Below are 19,858 nucleotides of genomic sequence, written 5' to 3'. Positions count from 1 at the left end.
ACACATATATAGTATGCTTAGGATACGGTAGGTTGTGCAGCCATGTTCAAGACCCTCCAAGCCCTTCCCAAACACCGACCCTCCACCTTGTCCACCTTCTCTGTATTTCAGGGCACGGCGCGCATAACAATGGCACCACTATCCGTCCTCATTATAGGCGCTGGTGTAGCTGGTCCTACACTGGCGTCGTTCCTGCTTCTGTCAGACTTACCCGCAGCAGAGAAACCTCGCGTCACCGTCCTCGAGCGCTCCGCAACCCGGCGAGTGCAAGGCCAAAACGTAGATGTCCGCGGCGCAGGCGTCACAGTCGCACGAAAGCTTGGTCTTGAGACGGCCATTAGGTCCTCTGTCACTGGCGAGGAAGGTGCTCAATGGGTGGACAGCAACAACATCGCCTGGGGCGCCTTTGCCGCAGACAAGACGGGCAAGATTCAGACTGGCACTAGCGATATTGAGATTCTCAGGGGCCGCTTAGCAGATCTCTGTTACCGACGCAGTTTGACGATAAGCAAGGAGGTTCAAGCGCAGGGTGGCCACGGCATCGAGTACATCTTCGGCGAGTACGTGCAGTCAATTGAGCAGGATAACGAGAAAGTGGAGGTCACGCTCGCGAAGAGCGGCAAGCGAATGACATACGACATCGTGGTCGGCGCGGATGGCCTGCAAAGTGGGACGCGCAAGTTGCTTTGGGGTGACGATGAGCAGAATCTCAACCGGCTGGGCATGTATGCAGGCTTCTTCAGTATACCCAAAGGTGACAAGGACACGCAATGGCGACGATGGTTCCACGCTTCGCGGCGGCGAGGCATCATGCTCCGGCCGAGTGACACACCGGACAAGACGACCGTGTTCATGTACGCCATCAATTTCGAGGACGACAGACTGCGCAGCGCAGCGGCAGATGGGAGGAAGGGCGCTGAGGTACAGAAAGCGCTGTTGGCGGAGTACTTCCAAGACGCGGGCTGGGAGTGTCCCAGGATCATCAAGGAGATGTACGCCACCGATGACTTCTACTACGACATGGTCGCTCAAGTGAAGTTGGACGAGTGGAGTAAAGGTCGGGTGGTATTACTTGCGGACGCCGGGTACTGCGCCTCTCCAATCTCCGGCATGGGCACCACCCTCGCCTTCACCGGCGCTCATAACCTCGCAGGCGCAATACTGAAAAACCCAACCAACCTGTCAGCTGCTTTCGGCGAGTACGAAGCCGAAATGCGTCCCACCGTTGCCAAAGCACAGATGTTACCACTCGGCGGCCGCGGACTTTACTGGTCCAATCCAGAGACGGGGTGGGGCGTAGCAATGATGCATGCCATCATTGGCTTCATATGCTACTCGGGCCTTGCGCGTGTGTTGATGATGCTTGGGATCGGGCCGCCGGCGGGAGATGTGCCGGTGAAGGAGTGGGGATTTAGGCAGTTGCCGGAGTGGAAGGACTTCTAGCTGCCGGAATCGTAGTCGTAGCATTTAGCGATCAGGCGTAGCATTGCATGGGTATGGACTGGTATCTCTACCTCTGCAAGCTCACGGGCGCTGTTAGTAAGCCGCCAAAAGCGCGCTAGTGGCTTCACTTCGCCTTGCGCTACTTCACAAATCAAATGCACACAGTGAAAAGTGCAACTCTTACAACCGCTTCATTTACGGCTGTTGGTAATCGCATGGTCTCCTGAACACCTGCCTGGATATGCATCGTTACGCCACCAGGGTAGACTTCCGTCAACGACCGCCCAGGCTGCCGGATGGCTGATCGAGGCGCGTCGGACCTGCCGTATGGTCAGTTTGGACGAGCGGTTTATGATCCGGACGAGCAGACTTGGCGTTATGAGCGAAAAGCGACGTTCACTAGTGTACTTCGTCCGCTAGGCGAGCCACGAGTTGTTATCGCACCGCCGTCGCCGCCTCCTCCTGGAAGCTCGCCAAGCTTTGATCGTGATATTCCTTCCGTGAGGCACAGAAAGCAGATTCAGAGTCTCGTCAAGCGCTTTCCGGATCTGCAGCCAGCGACAGCACTTCTGCCTCCGCTTCTGCGAGCTTCAGAAGCTATAGAGGCCGCTGCTGCTCATCATGATCCGCTCAAAGGCGATCTGCTTGCCTTTGGCACCATACCTTCGATACCGCATCATCACCCTGTCCGCGTAGCCGCTTTCCCCACTGGCCCTACGGGAAGCGATCTTCGCATCGTGCAAGTCCGCACACAACGGCGAGGATGGGATGATAAGCGCAAAGCTTGGATTGAGGTACCCGTCATTCACGGCCCGGAAACTACCTGGCACGGAGAAGGCGCACCTATTCAGCAAGTGTGCTTTGCACATGCCCTTGAGCTGACAGACAGCTACCTTGCTGTACGCCTACCCACACGTACGGTCGTTTTCCGGCCGATACTGCAAAAGGTATCGGCTTCTGGTCCGGCGACCCCTCGCTTGGAAGCGAACGTCATTCTTGTTCTAGAAGCGTCTATAACCGGAGGCCTACCGCATGTAGATGTGGCTTTCAACCCTTGGTTTCCACGGCAATTTGGTGTGGTAGGTCAAGCGGGAAAGTGGGAGGTATGGCAGCTGGACGGGCGACACAAGACACAGTCCAGGAGGGTCTTCGCTTCATCCATCGGTCTGGAGCGCACCGTTCAGCCTGGCAACGCAAAGCCTACAGAAGATGGCTGGGCTCGTATTACTTGGGTCCTGAGCTCGAGCTCAGTGCTTGTGTGCAACAGGCGCGAGCTCTTGCTTCACTCCATCACCGAGGACAACTCTCACTCGGAGCCGTTCACTGTGTCGGACTTGACGAAATCGCCCGCTTGGATCCTTGACATTAAAGTCGTACCATCGCAGCCAGCGCATGTTTGTGTGCTTACATCCACTCATGTGTCGATCTTCGCCTTCCACGAAGACAGATGGAGTACCCTGTCGACGCAAGTGGCTTCCAGTACCAGGCATCACCGCAGTCCTCAAGATACTACCCTGAAGCTCGATGTCGCACTCTGTCAAGAAACGGTGCATTTCTTCATTCGCTCGGATATGGACTCTGTCGTTACCGTGCACTCGATGATACTCGCGGATACTGGCAACCTTGTTATGTCGATCCCATATGAGGTGAAGATCCCGCAAGGCACGGGGCTCAACGCACGCGCTTCGCTGTTTGTCCTCGACGCACCGTATGGCACTGAATCCCCCGAAATCGGTGCAAGCGAACACATCCCTGATGACTATCAGGGCGTTCACATTCTCTCCTTGTTTTTACTCCAGGCAGATGGCTTGTTGACACAAACCCTCTTCTACGTTTCGCCTGCTCGGCATACACGCCCGCCGAGCGCGCTTACTTGGGACAGCAGGTTGGCTGCCCATAGAGCACCGCGTAAGCAGGCTTTTGTAGCTGATGATGACGAAGCCAAGGATTCTGAAGTGCGAACACGCCCACTCTCCGCATATGTGCGAAGGAGGCGGGCCGACTGCGGCTCTCGTAAGGGAGTGGGCTGGACCATCAGTCTGGAGTCGGTCGCCGTAAAGTTGGACAAAAGCATCGCCGAGGAGGCAGAATTAATCGACAAGTTCGCAGATCTTGTGAATACTGATGGCCGCCTTCTGTACGGCGCACCGTGGCGGACATTGCGGCAACACTTTGGAGATAACATCACGGCAATGAGGCCAAACAGGCTTTTAGCAAAGCTCGAGGAAATGACCCTTGCCACTGTGCCGAAACCTCTTCCATCGCAGGATGGTGATGCACTATCGCCAACGGATGAAGATTGGACCGTTCAGCGCTTGTCATCGCGGCTTACTACAGCTGTTGTGTGGGACTACCAGACCATGTCTAAGGACTGGATCGATGCACTACCAGGGCGTATTCCGGAGGAGACTCTGGCGGCAAGAGAAGAGTGTGTCAAGCGCACCTTCACCGAAGTGGCTCTTGCGTCTTTCGTCAATCGCCCACAGCCCGTTACCGAGCAGCCAATGCCATCATCTCAGAATGACACGCAGGAGAGTCTGCAGACGCGGAGTCTCACCATACGTGGCAGGCCGTCAAGCAGCCAAGCAGCCGCCTCACAACGGTCTACGTTGCCGACGCCATCACCCTCCGCCACCCCGTCAATCACCACAGGCTCGAGCCATCCATCTTCCTTTGCTGCGCCGGCGATCAGTCGCTTGAGCCGCTACACAACTTTCTCTCGGTCTGCGCCCCCAGCTTTGCCTCGCTCACTTAGCCGAGTCCTCTCACACTGGCAAGTTGGCACAGATCCAACGACATATGACTGGCGCGCAACTGCTCACCGGATATCCCGCCGTGATGAAGAGGCGGAAGAAGCGGAAGGAGAAATGACTACAAAGGAGCGCGCGAGGGTGCAGAGACGCGCCGAACGGCATATCAGAAGACAGCGGAGAGAGGCTGCAGCGAGCCAGGCGGCGCAGATGGCTACTGGAAACGCGCCGGAGATTGTAAGTTTCAGTCAGCCTTTGCAGCGGACTGCGATGGATGTGCTTCGGACTGTGGATAGTGGAGTTGCCGGCACAGAGAGTCAGCGAAGTATTCCGGGAGTTGGAGGGAGTCAAGAGCAGAGTCAGAGTCAGAGTGTTCGGCTTGCTACGGCCAGTCAGGTGGTGAGTGGGAGGTTTGGAGGAAGACCGGCCAAGAAGAAGCGGAAGCAGGGATTTTGAGACCATATTGGTGCTGGAAGTGAGATCACGAAAGCGATCCAATTACAGTCGCTGCTGAATCAGGACGCCACTCGCACTCAGATCTTCTGGGTCGGGGTCAGTCGTGCAAACGTACGCCATTGTCCAATGCAGATCATGGCGCGAGAGAGCCGTGAGCCAGAGGCAAGGGAGATGTGGCGGGCTGCATGAGAGTGGAAGACGTGACATCGAACGAATCTTGGACCGCATGATCGAGTTCCACCGCCGCCCTCTACTCGCAGCAGACCGCGCTTTAGTATCTTGGCCTTGTTGGGTTCCCAACACCCTGCTGTTAAGGGCCACACCACTCAGGGGCGATCGGTGCTTTCTTCGCTTTGGATGTCGCCACCCTCGCCGTCGGTCGCTCCTTCCCCGCCAAGCCCAGCGCCTTGGTGGCTGAAGCAGCCTTTGCGTGCAACTCTGCTCACTCTCACTTCAACACCGGCTTAGCTCGCCTTTCAGCACACCGAGGAAAACCTCGGCCACGCATACGAGAGTTATATATATCAGAAGGGGGCAGCCGCCCCTCAGGTACGGTGCCTGCACCCGAACAAACGGATAACGCAGATTTCAGCTGGGCTGCAATTTCGTCGGGAGTAGCAGCAGGATGCACTCCACGACGGATGAGCTTCTTCCTGTTATGGCAGCCCATAAAACGCATTCAGTGGTAGGGTTCGTTGATCCGATGCCTGCAGCTGTTCTGCATGCGGAATGCAACCCGGTCAAGGAATGCCATTTGGGTGACTTCCGTCGGGAACAGCCCAGTCCTGCATGGGCTCCTCCTGTGAGACGCATTCGGTGGTACAGGGCCGCTGGACTCTCACACCAGCCACGGATGAGGAACCAGCCAGAGGGACCCGCGCATGCCGAATGCCCGTGGTGAGCCGATTCTTGCACCTTTGGAACTGGAGAGCCGGCTAAAAAAGGAGCTGGTTTTTGCCTTCGGGGTCAGCCTATGCAGCTTACCGAAGGTTTCAGATTTGATGCTAGGCTTCTTCTGCGACTTCATATATGGTAGACCGGATGCTGCTTCCAGCAGAGCTGTTCTCTCCTGGACGGGCGGCCTTAAGTCCCAGTCCGTTCCTGCAACTAGCTTCACTTTTCACGGGTTCGTCAAGATCTGCGCGGATGTGCTAGACCTTCTGCAGCGGACAGGGCTCTTTAAGGCTTGAGCTCCAGCCCACGCCTTCGTTGAACGCTGACGGTGCATGGAGAATACAAGGCATCGACGGCAGTCAGGGGGATCTGCAAAGGCAGAGACTCGGGTTCGTCCACCTTACCGGCCCTCGAAAGGCCGCATCATCCTCCATGGCTCTTCTCGGCTCCTCAGGACAATCAACCCAAGGGCCGGCAGCACCTCGATCAAGCTTTGATCGTTATGCGAAACCCAGCGACACACATCCTCGCCGCCAACAAAAACCCAGCCGCGGTAAGCAAGGTCCCACCACAAAACACCTGCAACCCCACGAAGCTGCTCCCGTGAATCAAAGCGCCGCCGATCGGACCGCCTAACAAATCCCCAATTGCGTACGGGACCGTGGCCATGCCGATTCGTGTCCCTAGACGCGCCGGATCCGGACACAACACTGCCCACAGAACCGGCACAAGCGCCTGGAACCAACCGGAGAAGAAGCCGTAGAAGATCGTGAAGGCCAGAATGCTGGCTCGAGTCGTGACTGCGATCCAGCTGAATGCGACGATGGCGGTGAGAAGCGCGCATGGGCCTATGGTATTCAGCACGCCTACGCGGTCGGCTACGGTGCCGGGAAGCTACGATTTGGTAAACACGCGTCTCTATTATCACGACGGCTCGGTCTACTCACAAGTCTGCCAGCAAACGATCCAACATTCATCGACGTGACCAGATACTTCTCCAGGCTCGAATTGATGACTCCCGCTTTGGTGGAGAAGACCTCGATGTAGAAGTACGGCACGTACATGCCCATGAACATGAACAGCATCGTGCAGAGCATGAGATCAAACGCGGGTTCGCGAAGAGCTGGGGTGTTGATCAGTGCGCGACGCGGCGACCGTGCTACCCACTTACGCATCGTCAGGAGGGGGAGGAGCAGGGAGCCAAGGATGATGAAGGCTATGACTCGAGTCGTCCAGCCGAAGCCGATGCGCGGCCACAGTCGCTCGAAGATGAGTGTGAAGACGACGGCACCTGCGAGCCATGTCTCAGCTTCATGCTCAGCAACAGAGGTGTGTCGAGGGGTACGACTCCGCACCGACGCTGCTGCCGCTGGAAGCGATACCCTACAATGCGAAGAAGTTTCAGCATTAGCGATGTTGTGGACAGCATGTATAGCCTTTATGTTGTTCTATCATGTACGCACCATAGCCAACGCTCGATTGGAAGCAAAGTACGACGGCAGAACCGCGACACATGGCACGAACAGACATGTCATTCCCAGACCTGTGCACAATCCCTGCGCGAGAAGGAACTCGCCGAATGTCGAACAGAGGCTGGTAAAGACGAGACCGAGTACGGTCAAAATTGTGCCGACGGCTAGTAAAGGTGTGAGGTGTCCGATGTCGAAGATGGGACCTACGACTGTGGTACCACCGATGAAGATGCACACCTGCAGCGATCCAATCCACGAAATGTCGGAGGGGGGCTTGTTTCGCAGGGCGTGGTCTTCGTAGTAGGCTTGGTAGATGCCTGGCGGTCCTTGTCAGTGGTCGACCTTGCGTCTCGTGGTAGCAGTGATGGAGGGATGAATGGAGGAGGACTCACCGAAGCTGTTGACGAGCCCGCGCGCGGCGAACCAGAGGCAAAAGGTGTTTGCGCACTGGAGCCAGGCCTGGAAGCCGCCCTCTGGCGCTTTTCCTCCGACGCCTCCCGATTCCGGGTCGGTGTGTGACGATGCTTCTCCGACCCTGGCTGGATTGGACGGGCTAGCTTCTGAGGAGGGGACCAGCGGCTGTTTCATTGGTGCTGGAAGCTTGGAGGGGATGAGCAGCGAGGACGAGGTTGAAAGCTAACGGCTACAATGAGACGGGTGAAAAGGATAGATGAGTAGAGGTGTCAACGCTGTATGTCGGACCCATAATGGCCCTTTTTGGCCCCCACCGAAAGAAAAGGCCCCCATCGGCGGCGCGCCCACTTGTGGGAAATCAGCGTGGGCTCATCTTTGCTTGCTGGAGCTGTCGATCCTGATATTCGATGCTAGCGTCAGGGTTTCATGTGTCAGGCGCTAATCGGGAACTCGCACAAGAGATCTTGCTGCTAATAGGAAAGGGAAAGGTGACAATCCTACCGCGCGCTGTGAGCCCGTTTTGGCATTACATGACGTTTGGGATAGATGTGGTTGTGTGCTCATGGTATCACAAGGGGGCTATGGGATAGAGACGTAGATCATCAGGGTGCACGGAGTGAGGATGAGGGAGTAGGATTCGGGATTGGCTAGCTTTGGTAATGGGGCACGTGTGTGTCTGGCCTGGTGCCATCAGAAGTAGGTACGAAGACCTAAGAAAGGTCGGTGGTGCAGGCTCGTGGTGGATTGGGCTACAAGTGGCCGCGGATGGATGATGGAAGGGGAAGCGTGGAGAAAGTGAGATGATACGGGATGGAGGCACGGGGTTCGTGGGGAGAGATTACTGGGGTGCTGGGTGATTGCTACATTGATGCCTCAGGCCGCCTTCTTCACACAAGAGTAGCTGCGCTGCGGGGTGACGTCGGGGGTTGGCATTGGCGCGATTCGGGAGGATGTAGCGGCAGGATTGGCTGTCTATATGGAGATATTGTAGGATATACTATTCACGCTCGCCAGACATGAATCGCGTATGCGAGCTGGTCGATGCCACCAGCCCACGAAGCAGAAGAAGAAGCACAACATGAGCTCGACACCTTCCACCCCACGCGCGCCGCCGGAATGCATCACCACCACCACCACCACCACCACCACCACCCCCCGACCCCAAGGAGCGGACCGCTGGCGGCAGCCCAAGCCGACTTCAACGACGAGGACCCCCTCAAGAGCAGCAGCACCTACTCCACCCGCCTGAACCGACGCACCGTGCGCAAACTCGACCTCCTCCTCCTCCCCTTCCTCGCCCTCCTCTTCCTCCTCAACAGCCTCGACAAGAGCAACATCGGCAATGCCGAGACGGCCGGCTTCACCCACGATGCCGGATTGTCCGCCTCGGACTTGAATGTGTCGTTGGCTTACTTCTTCGCCTTCTTCGTCGCGTTGCAGCCGGTCGGCGCGGCGTTGGGGCGGAAGTATGGGATGGCGCGGTGGGTGCCCGCGTGCATGTCGTTGTGGGGGTTGTGCACGATCTTGCATATCTGGGTGAGACGGCGGTGGCAGTTGATTTGTTTGAGGATTGCTATTGCGAGTTTGGAGGCCGGGTTTTACCCTACCACGGTCTCGTATTTGAGTCTGTTTTACACGCGGTATGAGTTCGCGGTCAGGCTTGGCTTCTTCTATGGACAGAGTGCTGTGGCAGGTGCGCTGGGCGGGGTGTTGAGTTGGGCTGTCTTCAGTCATTTCCCTAAGCAGCCCTCTGCCCCTCAGTTGCCACCAGTGGACACCGTAAGCGCTGCTGTGGAGGGGGGATGGAAGAGCTGGGAGGTGCTCTTCTTAATCGAAGGCTGCACCACCATGTGCGTCGCCCTCATCGGCTTCTTCTGGCTGCCCAAAAGCGCCGACACGGCCTGGTTCTTCACAAGTCAAGAACGACTCTGGGCGGAGCAACGGATAAGACTCGATCGCGACAGTATGCCCGCCGCGCAGAAGCGACGAGAAAGCATTGCGTACCACCACAGCATTACCGCGGCTCAAGACTCCGACGACAACAACGCCCTCCCCGCGAATGGCGGGCTCGAAGACGAAGCGGTGGCAGACGAACCGCATCACCGCTTACTCAACGACTACGCAGACAACACCTCCCGTCGCCGCAAATTCTCCACCGTCTCCGCCATCTCCGTCACAGCCGACAGCGGTCTCAGCACCCACGACATCCTCTCCGCCCTCCTCAACTACAAAATCTGGCACCTCCTCCTCTGCAACATCCTCTCCGCCATCCCCGCCACCGCCTTCGGAGTCTTCCTGCCTCTAGTACTCAAACAACTCTCCCCCTCCCTCAACCTATCCCCAGCCGCCTCAAACCTCCTCTCCGCCCCACCCTTCCTCTTCGGCGCCGCCATCCTCTTCCTCTTCACCTACTGGAGCGACCGCACGCACCAACGCCTCCTCCCCATCCTCGTCGGCTTGGCCATCCTACTCGTCGGACTGACCCTCACCGTCACCACGCCCCGCTCAAACTACATCTTGCGGTACTCCGCCCTCTGCATCTTACTCTCGGGATCTTACATCGCCTCCCCGCTAACCGTGGCCTGGATTTCGGGGAATACACCCGAACCCGGTAAACGCGCCATCTTACTCGGGATCAACGGATGGGGTAACCTGGCGGGGGTGTTCAGCGCGTTGCTGTTCCGGCCGGAGGAGGAGGGGAGCGGGTATTTGGGCGCCTTTGTCGTCACGCTTGCGTGCGTCGGCGCCAGTTTGGCCGGATTCGTGGCGTTTTGGGTGATGCTCGTTAGGGAGAATGCGTGGAGGGAGGGGGTTGTGGCGGGTTGGTCGGAGGATGAGAGGGAGCGGGAGGAGTTGCTTGGGGATGCGCCGGCTGGGGAGGCTTCCAGTCTTGGGGTTTGGATGGAGAAGCTGGGGTTGACTGTGGCGCTGGAGAGGCTTGGTTTGGAGCGGGGCAGGCGAGGGGATGAGAAGATCACTTTTCGGTATGGGTTGTGAGATTCTAACCCCTCGCTGTGTGTCTCAACGTCCCCTCCCTGTGCGGTCCGCTACGCGCTGATCGTAAGGCTCCTCGATGCTTCACTGTCGCGCCCTCTTAGTCTAGACGTCGCTCCGCCGCCATTACAGCCTGCAACCGCGTCAAGGTACGAAAACCTCACTCCTCTAAAGTTTCGCCCCACCCAGATACTCCTTCGCGGCAGCAATGGCATCATAATCCAACGCCCACTTCACGAAAGCCGCGGACTGGAAATGCGCCTCCATACGCGGCTGCACGTCTTTTAACGATCGCACGTTCGCCTTCACCTCACCGCTCGATACACTTTCACCCGTTTCCGCGGCGGAGGGTGCGGGTGCGTTGACGAAGAGGTTCGTGTTGAACTTGGCGTATTCCTTTATCCGTTCGACGCGCGGTTTGCGGATGTTCTGCCATGTTCGCGTGATGCTCTGCATTTCCCTCGTAGCGTTGGGACCGGCGCGGGTGATGAGGTAGTCGAGTACGCCGATGTCTTCAATGATTTGGCTGAAACCTTGTGCTGCATTTGGGTGCATGCTACGTCGAATCGTCAGCTCGTGTCTGTAAGAGAAGAATCTCTTACTCACGCGTGCGCTGAGTCACCCAATAACACCACCCTTCCGCCTGTACTCGTCCACCGAGGCAGATCAGGCATTTCAGCTAGTTTCCATCTATCGCACGTCTCTGCCAGCGATAAAGGGATGGTGAGGTCATCGCAACTTCCCGAGAAGGCTTCGCGGATGTAGGAGATATTTCCGTCTGCGTCCCACATGCCTTTCATATCGTTCTCACCTTTGATCCCGTACAGAGCCACGAAGCCATGTCGTGGACTCCAGCGTGAGACGACGAAGCGATTGCGGCCTAGCCAGCAATCGACTGGGATGTCGTGATCATGGTTTGTGACGCGGTGCATCTCCGTGCCGCGGGTTTGGATGGCGCAGGAGGGGACGCAGACGCCGTAGAAGGTTGTATCGCTTACGATGGGTTCGGTGGAGTCTGTCACGTCGGCAAGGATGTGTCGGCGGATCCGTGAGCGCACGCCGTCGGCTGCTAGGATCAGGTCGGCGTCAAGTCTCTCGCCGGATTCTGTAGTTAAGGTGGCCTGCCCTACAGATTCGCGGACATCGCGTACTCTTACACCAAATCGCACCTTCACTCCCGCTTCCACGACCTTTCGATAAAGCATAACAACGACATCCCTCCGCATAGTACTCCAATCCGGATACTCACTCGCTTCATAAAGCATACTCCGCATCGTAATCTCTCCCGTGGTGGTACTTCGCAGTAGGAATGTCGGACAGATCTCCGAGATTGCTTCGAGATCATTTCGAAGACCCCAAGAATGCATGATCCGTGACGCTCCGGGGCGGATGTTGATACCGTTGCCTTGAGGTGAAAGGTCGGGTCTTTGTTCGAGGAGTGTTACGGTGTGGTCGTGGAGAGCGAAGCAGAGAGCGGCTGAGAGGCCACCTAGGCCTGCGCCGACTACTATGATGTGCATGGCTTGGGAGGGGGGAGTCTCCTGCTAGGTAAGGAAAACGGGGGTGTAGGGTTATGGTTACAGTTCAGACGCCGCCGCAATGGGCTGGGAGTGGGCTTAAGTAGAGAGTAGGAAATAAGGACCTAACATACTTATGGCTATGCACTGCAACATGCTTGCTGCGTTCATGGTTCATGACTTGGCCGAAGGATGCAATGAAGCTCGATCGTGGAGGATTCAGCTCCCACGTGCTTTGGCCCGGTCGGAGCCGAGCAGTGTCCGGAACCGATCATTCCGTTGTCAATACATACGAGAACCGACGAAGTCCGTTAGATCCTACAAGTGAGAATGGGCCCAGCATTTTGGGGGGATGGGGTACATATCTTAGGTACAGACGGGTTCCCGCATGCACAGTCTACCAAACCTAAACCGACGGCGTCAGATTCTCACTCATCTTCATCGTAGTCGTCCTCTTCCGCTTGACATCCACACTCTCCGCCTTCGCCTTCAGTGTAGCTCGTATTTCATCCACACTCTTCGCCTCCCACGCCTTGTAACCCAACTCACTCATGGGCCACATCACTTTCGCACCAGCCCCGGACATCCAATCCTCCACCTTCAGCGGCGCCGGTCGCCCCGTCAACGTATCAATATCGCTCGCGAGCTCCCTGCAAAAGGACTCGAGTGGTAGGTCACTGACATCGTGGCCGAAGGGGTTCTCCAGCTCGCGACCGATGGCGGCGAGTCCAAGGATGATGTATCCGCCTAGAAGCGTACCAGGGATCGCCACCCAGTGGAGCTGGTATACGAGTTGGAAGGGTAGCGCGAGGACGTAGGCCCAGGTGATTTGTGCGTAGATGATCGAGTATGCAACTGGTAGTGGCGTATTGACTACGCGCTCCACGCCGGCTAGTGCCTCGCCCATGAAGTGGAGCTGGTTCATGACTTGCCCTTGCAATGCGCCGATAGCGAAAGTCTTGTTCTGTACAATGTTCTCGACGTACGCCGATAGGTAGTTCAGGATCTCTAACGGAGTGTTGCCGAGGTTCTGGTTGGCGTACTTGACCAGAGCGCGCGGGTTGTCCTCAGCGAAGGACATGCCCAGGTACAAGCCAAGCGATTTCCACAGGGGTACTTGCTCCACGCGAAGTGCGGCCTGATCGGCTTCAGCTGCAAGAGTCTTCAGGTTGGCTACTAAAGGCGCAAGGTCGGGATACTCGACCGAGGGCTCGAAGCGCAACCGGTGCATGAGCGAGATGGCGAAGGCGTTCAGAAGGTTCAGAGCAGCAAGCTTGCCCAAGAGATCCTCCTTGCCAAGTTCGGCGGATTCGGCGTGGCGCTCTATTACGTGCACCCAGACGAGACGTGCAATGTTGCGAGAAGCGAGTAGCAGTTGAGCCCAGTATTTGCGTCCCTCCATGTAGCGCTCGTAGGCAGTGGTGGAGCGGAAGGAGAGTGCCAGACCGACCACGAAACCCATGATGGTTACCAGAACTGGGTTGATGCTGATGTTATGGACGAGCTGAGAGATGCAGGTGATGGCTGTTGCCCATGCAGCGACGAAGAGGAGCGGTACAATCTGCAGTGCAGATGTTAAATCATCACGGTGCCTTTCCGTGCTGATCAAAGGCCTGGACTCACCATCTTCGGGAGGACACTGCCGTGTAAGCGCAAGAAGTAGGGCCACTTCGAGTGCTTTTGGAGATCTCGTGGGCTATGAAAGTATTCTTCTAGGAGCTCGGGAGGCTGTTGTCGACCCATTGAGGCAGGCTGCGAGTGACAGGATTATGAATAGTAGGCGGTCGCGTCACCATGAAGGGAAGTTGAACACTGCTTCGGTCGCGCAGGTTTGAGGAGACGGGATGGCTGTCATGCACTTGCCAATCGTTATGGGACAGGATATTCGAGTAGTTGCGGAAGGAGAACATGCTGCATCGCCTTACTGATGTAGACATGGACTGTTAGGAGCCGTGAGGCACAATTTGAACGGAAGGAAGGTGCAGAGAGTGGCACGAAAGAAACGGCTGTGGCATGTTGCTCGCCATGTGTTGCTCATACCCTACGTCGTGCTTGACATCCAGAGCATAGTGACAGTGGACTGCTTCACGATGAACAGTGACCTCAACGGCAGGAGTGTTAGAAGGGTAGACCGAGCACGTTGGCAGCTTCGGTAGGCCATGGTTTCTGTAAACCGAGGCCGTAGCCTTCGGAGGTATTGGTTCGCTACGGTCGGTATGAACTTGTTCCCACTGATAAGAACTCATCGGGCTTGTCGCAGTTGCCTGGATGCCGCGTTGAACGCCTGTACGTACAGCACAGCGTATGAAGAGTTAGGGAGAGATGGAAGTTCATTCAACGGCGAACGCAAGACGATCGGTTCTACTGCGGCCGTCCCCGCTTTAATCTGGCTGGCGGCTGAAGTGGCGTCGGCATCGTGCCGGGAAGACATCACGCTTCACTGCAAAGGATGGCGCCGCTAGTCGGCTCTACAAAGCGCCTTCAAGTACAGTCCGCAACAGAAGACACTGGCACTCGAGATATTGTGGGAATTGAGTCGAGCACTCTGCCTACCAAGGAGTGCGAGCATATGAGCCAAGATTTGCATATCATCATAAACCGTTCGCATCGGATTGTCATGAAAGGCATGACTAGACTTGAACGTTCTGTTGCACCGCTCTGCCAATAACCGCATGGCCGCCGCCACTTTGTTCGCACCAATTGCGAAGCAGCGCGTGTCTCCTACTAATCCGGCCCGCGATGGCAAAGATCTGGATGTCGAACGCTGTGCGGCCTTGCACAATACCTTGATGCTCTACGGCTGGGTCTGCAGTGGGCGAAAAGTAAAGGAGCTTGTCAAACGCTCCTGGTGGAGCAATCATGGCAGCCAGTCATTACAGCAAATCCTGAAGCCGTCCTTGATCCGCTATCTCTCGAAGATATTCGAGGTACCAAGCCATCGGTTCTTCTACCACCTTTCCGGCCTCGCTCGCCCGCGAGAGATGCTACAACTTGGAGACGTACTCGAAGATCAAGACCGCGACACCGGCAAGGACAACAAGTATCGCTTTGTGGTCCTGTATACGACACCGAAAGCGCTTGTTACGTTTCCTGCTGGGCTCGTGTAAGTGTTACGGTGTCGAGGAACGCACGGTCAGTCGCTAAAGTGTACTAAAGGTTCGACCAGGAGACCAACCGGGCCATCCTGATGCCTACGTACCATCACCTGTTCGACATGACAGACCCTCATTTACCGTGGCAAAAACTCGAAACCATCCTGAGCGCCTTTATTGACATGATTGAGGCAGACAAGGCGATCGCCTCGGCCGTCGCCGATCCCGACATTACTGAGGATGAAGAGACTAATGGCGTTTCAGATGTGAGGCAGGCACAGTTGAGCAGCACTCATCCTTGGATACTACAACCCTACACTCATGACGATTTACGCCTTTCGCTGGATGCCTGGAAACGCCTAGTGCTCGCCATCGAGAAGCGCGCAAACGTCATACGCCCGGACGACCTCGCCCCACTCGGCACCAACTCCCTGCTCAGCACTGCAGGCGTGCCTCGTGGCTTCGCTCATGAGCTTCTACTGCGAGCATTACCGTCCGAGGTATGGTTTGTTGCGCCCGGAATCCGACTCCCCAAAATCGAAGAGTTCTTGCACCAGCCGTTCCGGGAGATCCTGCAACAGTATCCGAAAGAGACAGCAGGCACGAAAATGCCTTTCCTCTTTCTCCGCTGTCCCGGAACAGTGTCGGCAAAAGAAGCCAAGTTCCGCTGGCCATACTCCACCGTCGAGAGCGTACCGTGCGGCCTCTACCTCGACGCATTCCCGAACGCGCAGAACCCCTTTGAGGATGCATGTAGGCTCGTGCTGCCTATACGCCTCGGTGGCAACAGATATGCTCGCACGTCAGACTTCCATCCTATCAGAACGAGCTATTGCGATCTGTATCAGGTTGACATCAATCCGTTTGTGATGCGACACGGACCGAAGCTTGTCGGCATCCTGGAGAGCTGGCTGGAGAATGTCGAGAATGGCCATTGGAGTGTCAATGAGAAGGGTGTCGAGGGCGGTATCGGAGTGTGGCGGAAGGCTGACACTAGGGAAGATTGGTGGCGGTATCAAAGCAAGCGTATCTATTGATCGCTGCTGAAGGCTTCGCATACTGCAAAGTGCGCGAATGCTTGGTTTCTTCGGAGTGCCAATGCTCAACACCAACTATGGATCGACAGCGGCTTAATTCTAGACACTGTGCAGTTTGACCGGTGAAAGCGTTGGGGGCGCGCGCGGCCTGCTCGTAGAGGTTTGCAGTGCGATGCAACGGGCGAGTGCAGTTTCAGACCAGCCATCCAGCCATGCTTGGTGGCCACCCTGCTCACATCGCTACGCACTGGGTACCATCACTCTTGCCACCCTTCTCCGTGGTCGTCTTGGCGGCTGTTCTGGCAATGTCTTCGAATGCTTCGTTGCACAGCTCACCAGTCAAAGCGCTGCATTCACAATAGCGATCACACCTCATCTCCTGCGCCAGGTTCAATGCTTCCTGCGGATACACGAAAGTTCGACCCGGCATCAGCGGAGCCCCGTCGCTCTCATCAGCCGCTGGCGCTTTCGCGCGTACGCTTCCGGAGTAGTCTTCCTTCTGCCTCACGTCCCGTTTTAGCCCCAGTACAACAACGGGTAGATTCTCGTCGAAGTTGAAGTGGGTCTCAACTGTGTACTTCCACGTCGTTTTGAGACTGCGGAGACTTTCCGGGTCTGAGATGGAGTAGCAAAGCACAATTACCGCGGGCCTAAGCAGAGTGTATGATGTAGGTGATGCGGTATCGTAGAACTCAAATTGATAGGGGCGATTGTACATCCGTATATTGAAAGGGAATGGTTGGTCCAGATCCCGAAGCACCGGAAGAGGCTGGCCAGGGACGGAATTGGAGCCGAGAGTCAATCGGCTGGAAGAACGGAAGTGTATGAGCAAGAGAGGTGAGGGATGAAAGCAGGAGGATATATAACGTACGACAAGAATGTAGACTTACCCACCCCGTCATCCCCAAGCAGCAATATGGGCACAACAGGCGGAGTTGAGTCCATGGCCGGATGGTAGAGCAGCTGCGAGCTTATGTACGAGCGAACAGAGGGTGCTGAAGCAAGCATATGCCACGACCACGTCTCGATTTACACGACAGTCTTGGTCTCGTCCAGCCTTCTCCTTCTCCCTGCCACGTATTGTACAGTGGTAGATGAAGTGAAGTGCAATATCGCCGTTATCAGCCATTCCGTCATGCCCCACCTTGGGCCCGAGCGTCTGGGACCAAGGAAAAAAGTTCGGTGGAGTGGTTGCGTGCTACGAAACGTTCCGTCCTGATATGCAACATGCTAAGGTCACGCTTCTCCCACGCGACACAGCCTGCGATATGTTCGTGTAATCAACCACAGCTGCTGGACAGCACGCGAGCTGAAGGGTGGAGCTTCAGACCTCAGTGAAGTCGCTATTCACCTCACAGACGATCCGACTATTCACTCACTTTACGATAATCCCCGTACTCCCGGATTTGCTCGCATTATCGCAGTATATCCTCGGTTCTACTCCCGTATCTACCTTCAGCAGATTCGATACACGTGACAGACGGCATCATGGTTCGCAACCTGGTCTTGTTCTCTGGCTCTTCTCATCCCCAGCTTACCGAAACCATCTGCACTCACCTCGGCATCCCTCCGGCTAAGATCCATCTGTCCAAGTTCGCCGTCGGCGAGACTCGCGTGGAAATTGGCGAGAGCGTCCGTGAGAAGGATGTTTTCATCGTCCAATCCGGTGGCGGTAAGGTCAACGACAACCTCATGGAACTGCTTATCACCATCTCCGCCTGCAAGACGGCAAGTGCGCGGCGAGTGACGGCTGTGCTTCCGCTCTTCCCGTACTCAAGGCAGTCTGATCTCCCATACAACAAGATCGGTGCGCCTTTGGCGCGGATGCCTTCGAAACCCACGGGCGAGAGGTACACGTTCGACAGCACTCCATCCACGCCATACCCTGGCCAGACGGAAAGTGCAGGCCTGCACAGTAACGGTACGCATTCGCTCAATCGGAAGCTCAACGGCCTGAGCGTCGGCCACAAGCTTGTGAACGGCGAGATGGGCATGAAGACCCCAACTGCGCCAAGGCGGAAAGACACCCTGGATAGTGTTCAGAGTGAAGGTTCCACCAACAGCTATTTCGACGAAACCAAGGAGCCGCATGCGCCGACTTCGCACGCGGCTGGCATGGTACCGCCGGACTTCAAACCGCAGCGAGGCTACAAGTGGTGGGTGGCGCAGGCTGGAACGCTAATTGCGGATCTGCTCACGTGTGCCGGCGCCGATCACATCATTACCATGGATCTGCATGATCCTCAGTATCAAGGCTTCTTTGACATTCCGGTGGACAACCTCTACGGGAGACACTTGCTTCGCAAGTACATTCAGCATCAGATCCTGCCTAAGCACGGTGGCACTGATGGTTGCGTGATTGTGAGCCCGGATGCTGGAGGCGCCAAGCGTGTGACGAACATCGCGGACTCGCTAGGCATGGATTTTGCACTCATCCACAAGGTAGGTTGTGTTTTGTCTTCCTTCGTTCATCTGTTCTGACAGTGAGCCTAGGAACGTCGTCAATCTCCCACATCAGGCCAAAACGCTACGATGCTGCTCGTAGGCGCCATCGCCAATCGCACAGCCATCCTCGTGGACGACCTGGCCGATACATCCAACACCATCACCCGCGCAGCAAAGCTATTGAAGAAGGAAGGCGCGCATACTGTCTACGCCCTGGTAACGCATGGCGTCTTCTCTGGCGATGCGATTGACCGCATTAACGCGTCCGCTCTCGACAAGGTGGTGACGACTAATTCAGTGCCTCAAGAGGAGCACGTCAAACGCTGCGACAAGCTGGAGGTTCTTGAGGTGGGCAATGTCTTTGCAGAGGCGATACGCAGAGTGCATCATGGAGAAAGTATCTCCGTCTTGTTCGAATACGATTGAGAAATCGCTTTCTCCGGCAGATGGAGGTGGGACGGTGTCCTTTGCTACAACCCGAGAATCTGCTTTGCTATTGGGAGTATTGTAAGATCCATGGCAGTTCGGCGTATGGAGATGGATGCGGTTCCCTGGGTATCCCAAAGAGAGTACGATGCTCAAGCGGAATTGAGAAAGTGTCACCGACACTGCAGAGTCCGCCAAGGAAGGTGGGACCTGGCCATACGCCGCGTATGCGCAACTGATATTTAGCGCAAGCTCAGCATGAGCTTGTCAGTACTGGAAGCTGAACGAGTCGCAAACCGCCGTTACCGTCCCTGTCAACTTCCCAGCTCTCAAGTGTTGTCTATCCATGTATCATCTCCATCCCCCATTCGCAGAATCTCACACCAAGTAACGCCGCACTCCGCAGGAACTTCCGTATCTGCCTCCCGCCACGTCCTATACGGAACTTCAAGACGTCGTACTTTCGACGGCGGACAGCACATCGCAGCCCTGAATTGCTACGGGTAAGCGATCTGTGAAGCCGCTGAGCCAGATTCGACATGGGCGCTTACTGTATTTCTCCTCTGCCTTGACTTGAGAGGCTGTGTTTAGCAGCACAAGCGCGTGCGTGACCATGACGAGCGTCAGCGCCTTCGAGACGCATTGCATGGTGGGCGATTTGCGGAGGATGTTGCGGACTGCTCTGTCGCTCATCGTTCCGGTGTGCGGTTTGGTGCTTTGTGGTAGTTGAGCGCTCCGATGTGGCGACGCAGTTGTTGGGTGATGCGAGGTCGTCCGATAGAGACGGAGGGCTAGGCGTGTTGGTGGCTTACCGAAATCATCTCGTTGCGAGAGACACATGCCGGTATTGCCTATAGAAAACCTGGGATTGGCGGTCCATGGCCCATGACTGGCACCTCGCCTTCTCCGCCACGCACG

At 56.4% G+C, this 19,858-nt stretch overlaps 10 protein-coding genes across 10 annotated transcripts; 5 read left to right on the top strand and 5 right to left on the bottom strand.

Annotated features, from left to right (window-relative positions):
* Positions 1-129: 129 nt before the first annotated feature.
* BAUCODRAFT_61395 (uncharacterized protein) lies at positions 130-1,443 on the top strand (the record flags this gene model as incomplete). The annotated part of the gene is made up of 1 exon (XM_007673404.1): positions 130-1,443. The coding sequence occupies one exon, from the start codon at positions 130-132 to the stop codon at positions 1,441-1,443; it is 1,314 nt and encodes a 437-aa protein (XP_007671594.1).
* A 148-nt stretch (positions 1,444-1,591) lies between these two features.
* BAUCODRAFT_163449 (uncharacterized protein) lies at positions 1,592-5,090 on the top strand. Its single transcript, XM_007673403.1, has one exon. It carries the CDS (start codon positions 1,740-1,742, stop codon positions 4,647-4,649), a length of 2,910 nt encoding a protein of 969 aa, XP_007671593.1. The 5' UTR covers positions 1,592-1,739; the 3' UTR covers positions 4,650-5,090.
* A 939-nt stretch (positions 5,091-6,029) lies between these two features.
* On the bottom strand, positions 6,030-7,603 carry BAUCODRAFT_118181 (uncharacterized protein; the record flags this gene model as incomplete). Its single annotated transcript, XM_007673402.1, has 5 exons — positions 6,030-6,437; positions 6,491-6,834; positions 6,899-6,926; positions 7,007-7,332; positions 7,408-7,603. The coding sequence occupies 5 exons, from the start codon at positions 7,601-7,603 to the stop codon at positions 6,030-6,032; spliced, it is 1,302 nt and encodes a 433-aa protein (XP_007671592.1).
* A 942-nt stretch (positions 7,604-8,545) lies between these two features.
* Positions 8,546-10,426, top strand: BAUCODRAFT_61850 (uncharacterized protein; the record flags this gene model as incomplete). Its single annotated transcript, XM_007673401.1, has 2 exons — positions 8,546-9,392; positions 9,459-10,426. The coding sequence occupies 2 exons, from the start codon at positions 8,546-8,548 to the stop codon at positions 10,424-10,426; spliced, it is 1,815 nt and encodes a 604-aa protein (XP_007671591.1).
* Positions 10,427-10,494: 68 nt separating this feature from the next.
* On the bottom strand, positions 10,495-12,144 carry BAUCODRAFT_163477 (uncharacterized protein). Its single transcript, XM_007673400.1, has 2 exons — positions 11,030-12,144; positions 10,495-10,979 (listed from the first exon to the last, which is right to left on the bottom strand). The coding sequence occupies exons 1-2, from the start codon at positions 11,941-11,943 to the stop codon at positions 10,592-10,594; spliced, it is 1,302 nt and encodes a 433-aa protein (XP_007671590.1). The 5' UTR covers positions 11,944-12,144; the 3' UTR covers positions 10,495-10,591.
* BAUCODRAFT_163391 (uncharacterized protein) lies at positions 12,145-13,783 on the bottom strand. The gene is made up of 2 exons (XM_007673399.1): positions 13,564-13,783; positions 12,145-13,501 (listed from the first exon to the last, which is right to left on the bottom strand). Exons 1-2 carry the CDS (start codon positions 13,681-13,683, stop codon positions 12,347-12,349), a joined length of 1,275 nt encoding a protein of 424 aa, XP_007671589.1. The 5' UTR covers positions 13,684-13,783; the 3' UTR covers positions 12,145-12,346.
* A 598-nt stretch (positions 13,784-14,381) lies between these two features.
* Positions 14,382-16,069, top strand: BAUCODRAFT_99611 (uncharacterized protein; the record flags this gene model as incomplete). Its single annotated transcript, XM_007673398.1, has 3 exons — positions 14,382-15,043; positions 15,097-15,247; positions 15,308-16,069. The coding sequence occupies exons 1-3, from the start codon at positions 14,613-14,615 to the stop codon at positions 16,067-16,069; spliced, it is 1,344 nt and encodes a 447-aa protein (XP_007671588.1). The 5' UTR covers positions 14,382-14,612.
* A 232-nt stretch (positions 16,070-16,301) lies between these two features.
* BAUCODRAFT_152905 (uncharacterized protein) lies at positions 16,302-17,140 on the bottom strand (the record flags this gene model as incomplete). Its single annotated transcript, XM_007673397.1, has 2 exons — positions 16,941-17,140; positions 16,302-16,875 (listed from the first exon to the last, which is right to left on the bottom strand). Exons 1-2 carry the CDS (start codon positions 17,075-17,077, stop codon positions 16,302-16,304), a joined length of 711 nt encoding a protein of 236 aa, XP_007671587.1. The 5' UTR covers positions 17,078-17,140.
* Positions 17,141-17,280: 140 nt separating this feature from the next.
* Positions 17,281-19,239, top strand: BAUCODRAFT_28755 (uncharacterized protein). The gene is made up of 2 exons (XM_007673396.1): positions 17,281-18,511; positions 18,563-19,239. Exons 1-2 carry the CDS (start codon positions 17,558-17,560, stop codon positions 18,938-18,940), a joined length of 1,332 nt encoding a protein of 443 aa, XP_007671586.1. The 5' UTR covers positions 17,281-17,557; the 3' UTR covers positions 18,941-19,239.
* BAUCODRAFT_163226 (uncharacterized protein) lies at positions 19,225-19,728 on the bottom strand. Its single transcript, XM_007673395.1, has 2 exons — positions 19,492-19,728; positions 19,225-19,429 (listed from the first exon to the last, which is right to left on the bottom strand). Exons 1-2 carry the CDS (start codon positions 19,581-19,583, stop codon positions 19,270-19,272), a joined length of 252 nt encoding a protein of 83 aa, XP_007671585.1. The 5' UTR covers positions 19,584-19,728; the 3' UTR covers positions 19,225-19,269.
* Positions 19,729-19,858: the final 130 nt, after the last annotated feature.

The sequence above is a fragment of the Baudoinia panamericana genome (genome assembly GCF_000338955.1).
Source record: "Baudoinia panamericana UAMH 10762 unplaced genomic scaffold BAUCOscaffold_1, whole genome shotgun sequence".
In the NCBI taxonomy this organism is placed as follows: domain Eukaryota; kingdom Fungi; phylum Ascomycota; class Dothideomycetes; order Mycosphaerellales; family Teratosphaeriaceae; genus Baudoinia; species Baudoinia panamericana.
The sequence above is the reverse complement of the archived record's forward strand: the minus strand, read 5'-3'. Positions and strand labels throughout refer to the sequence as shown.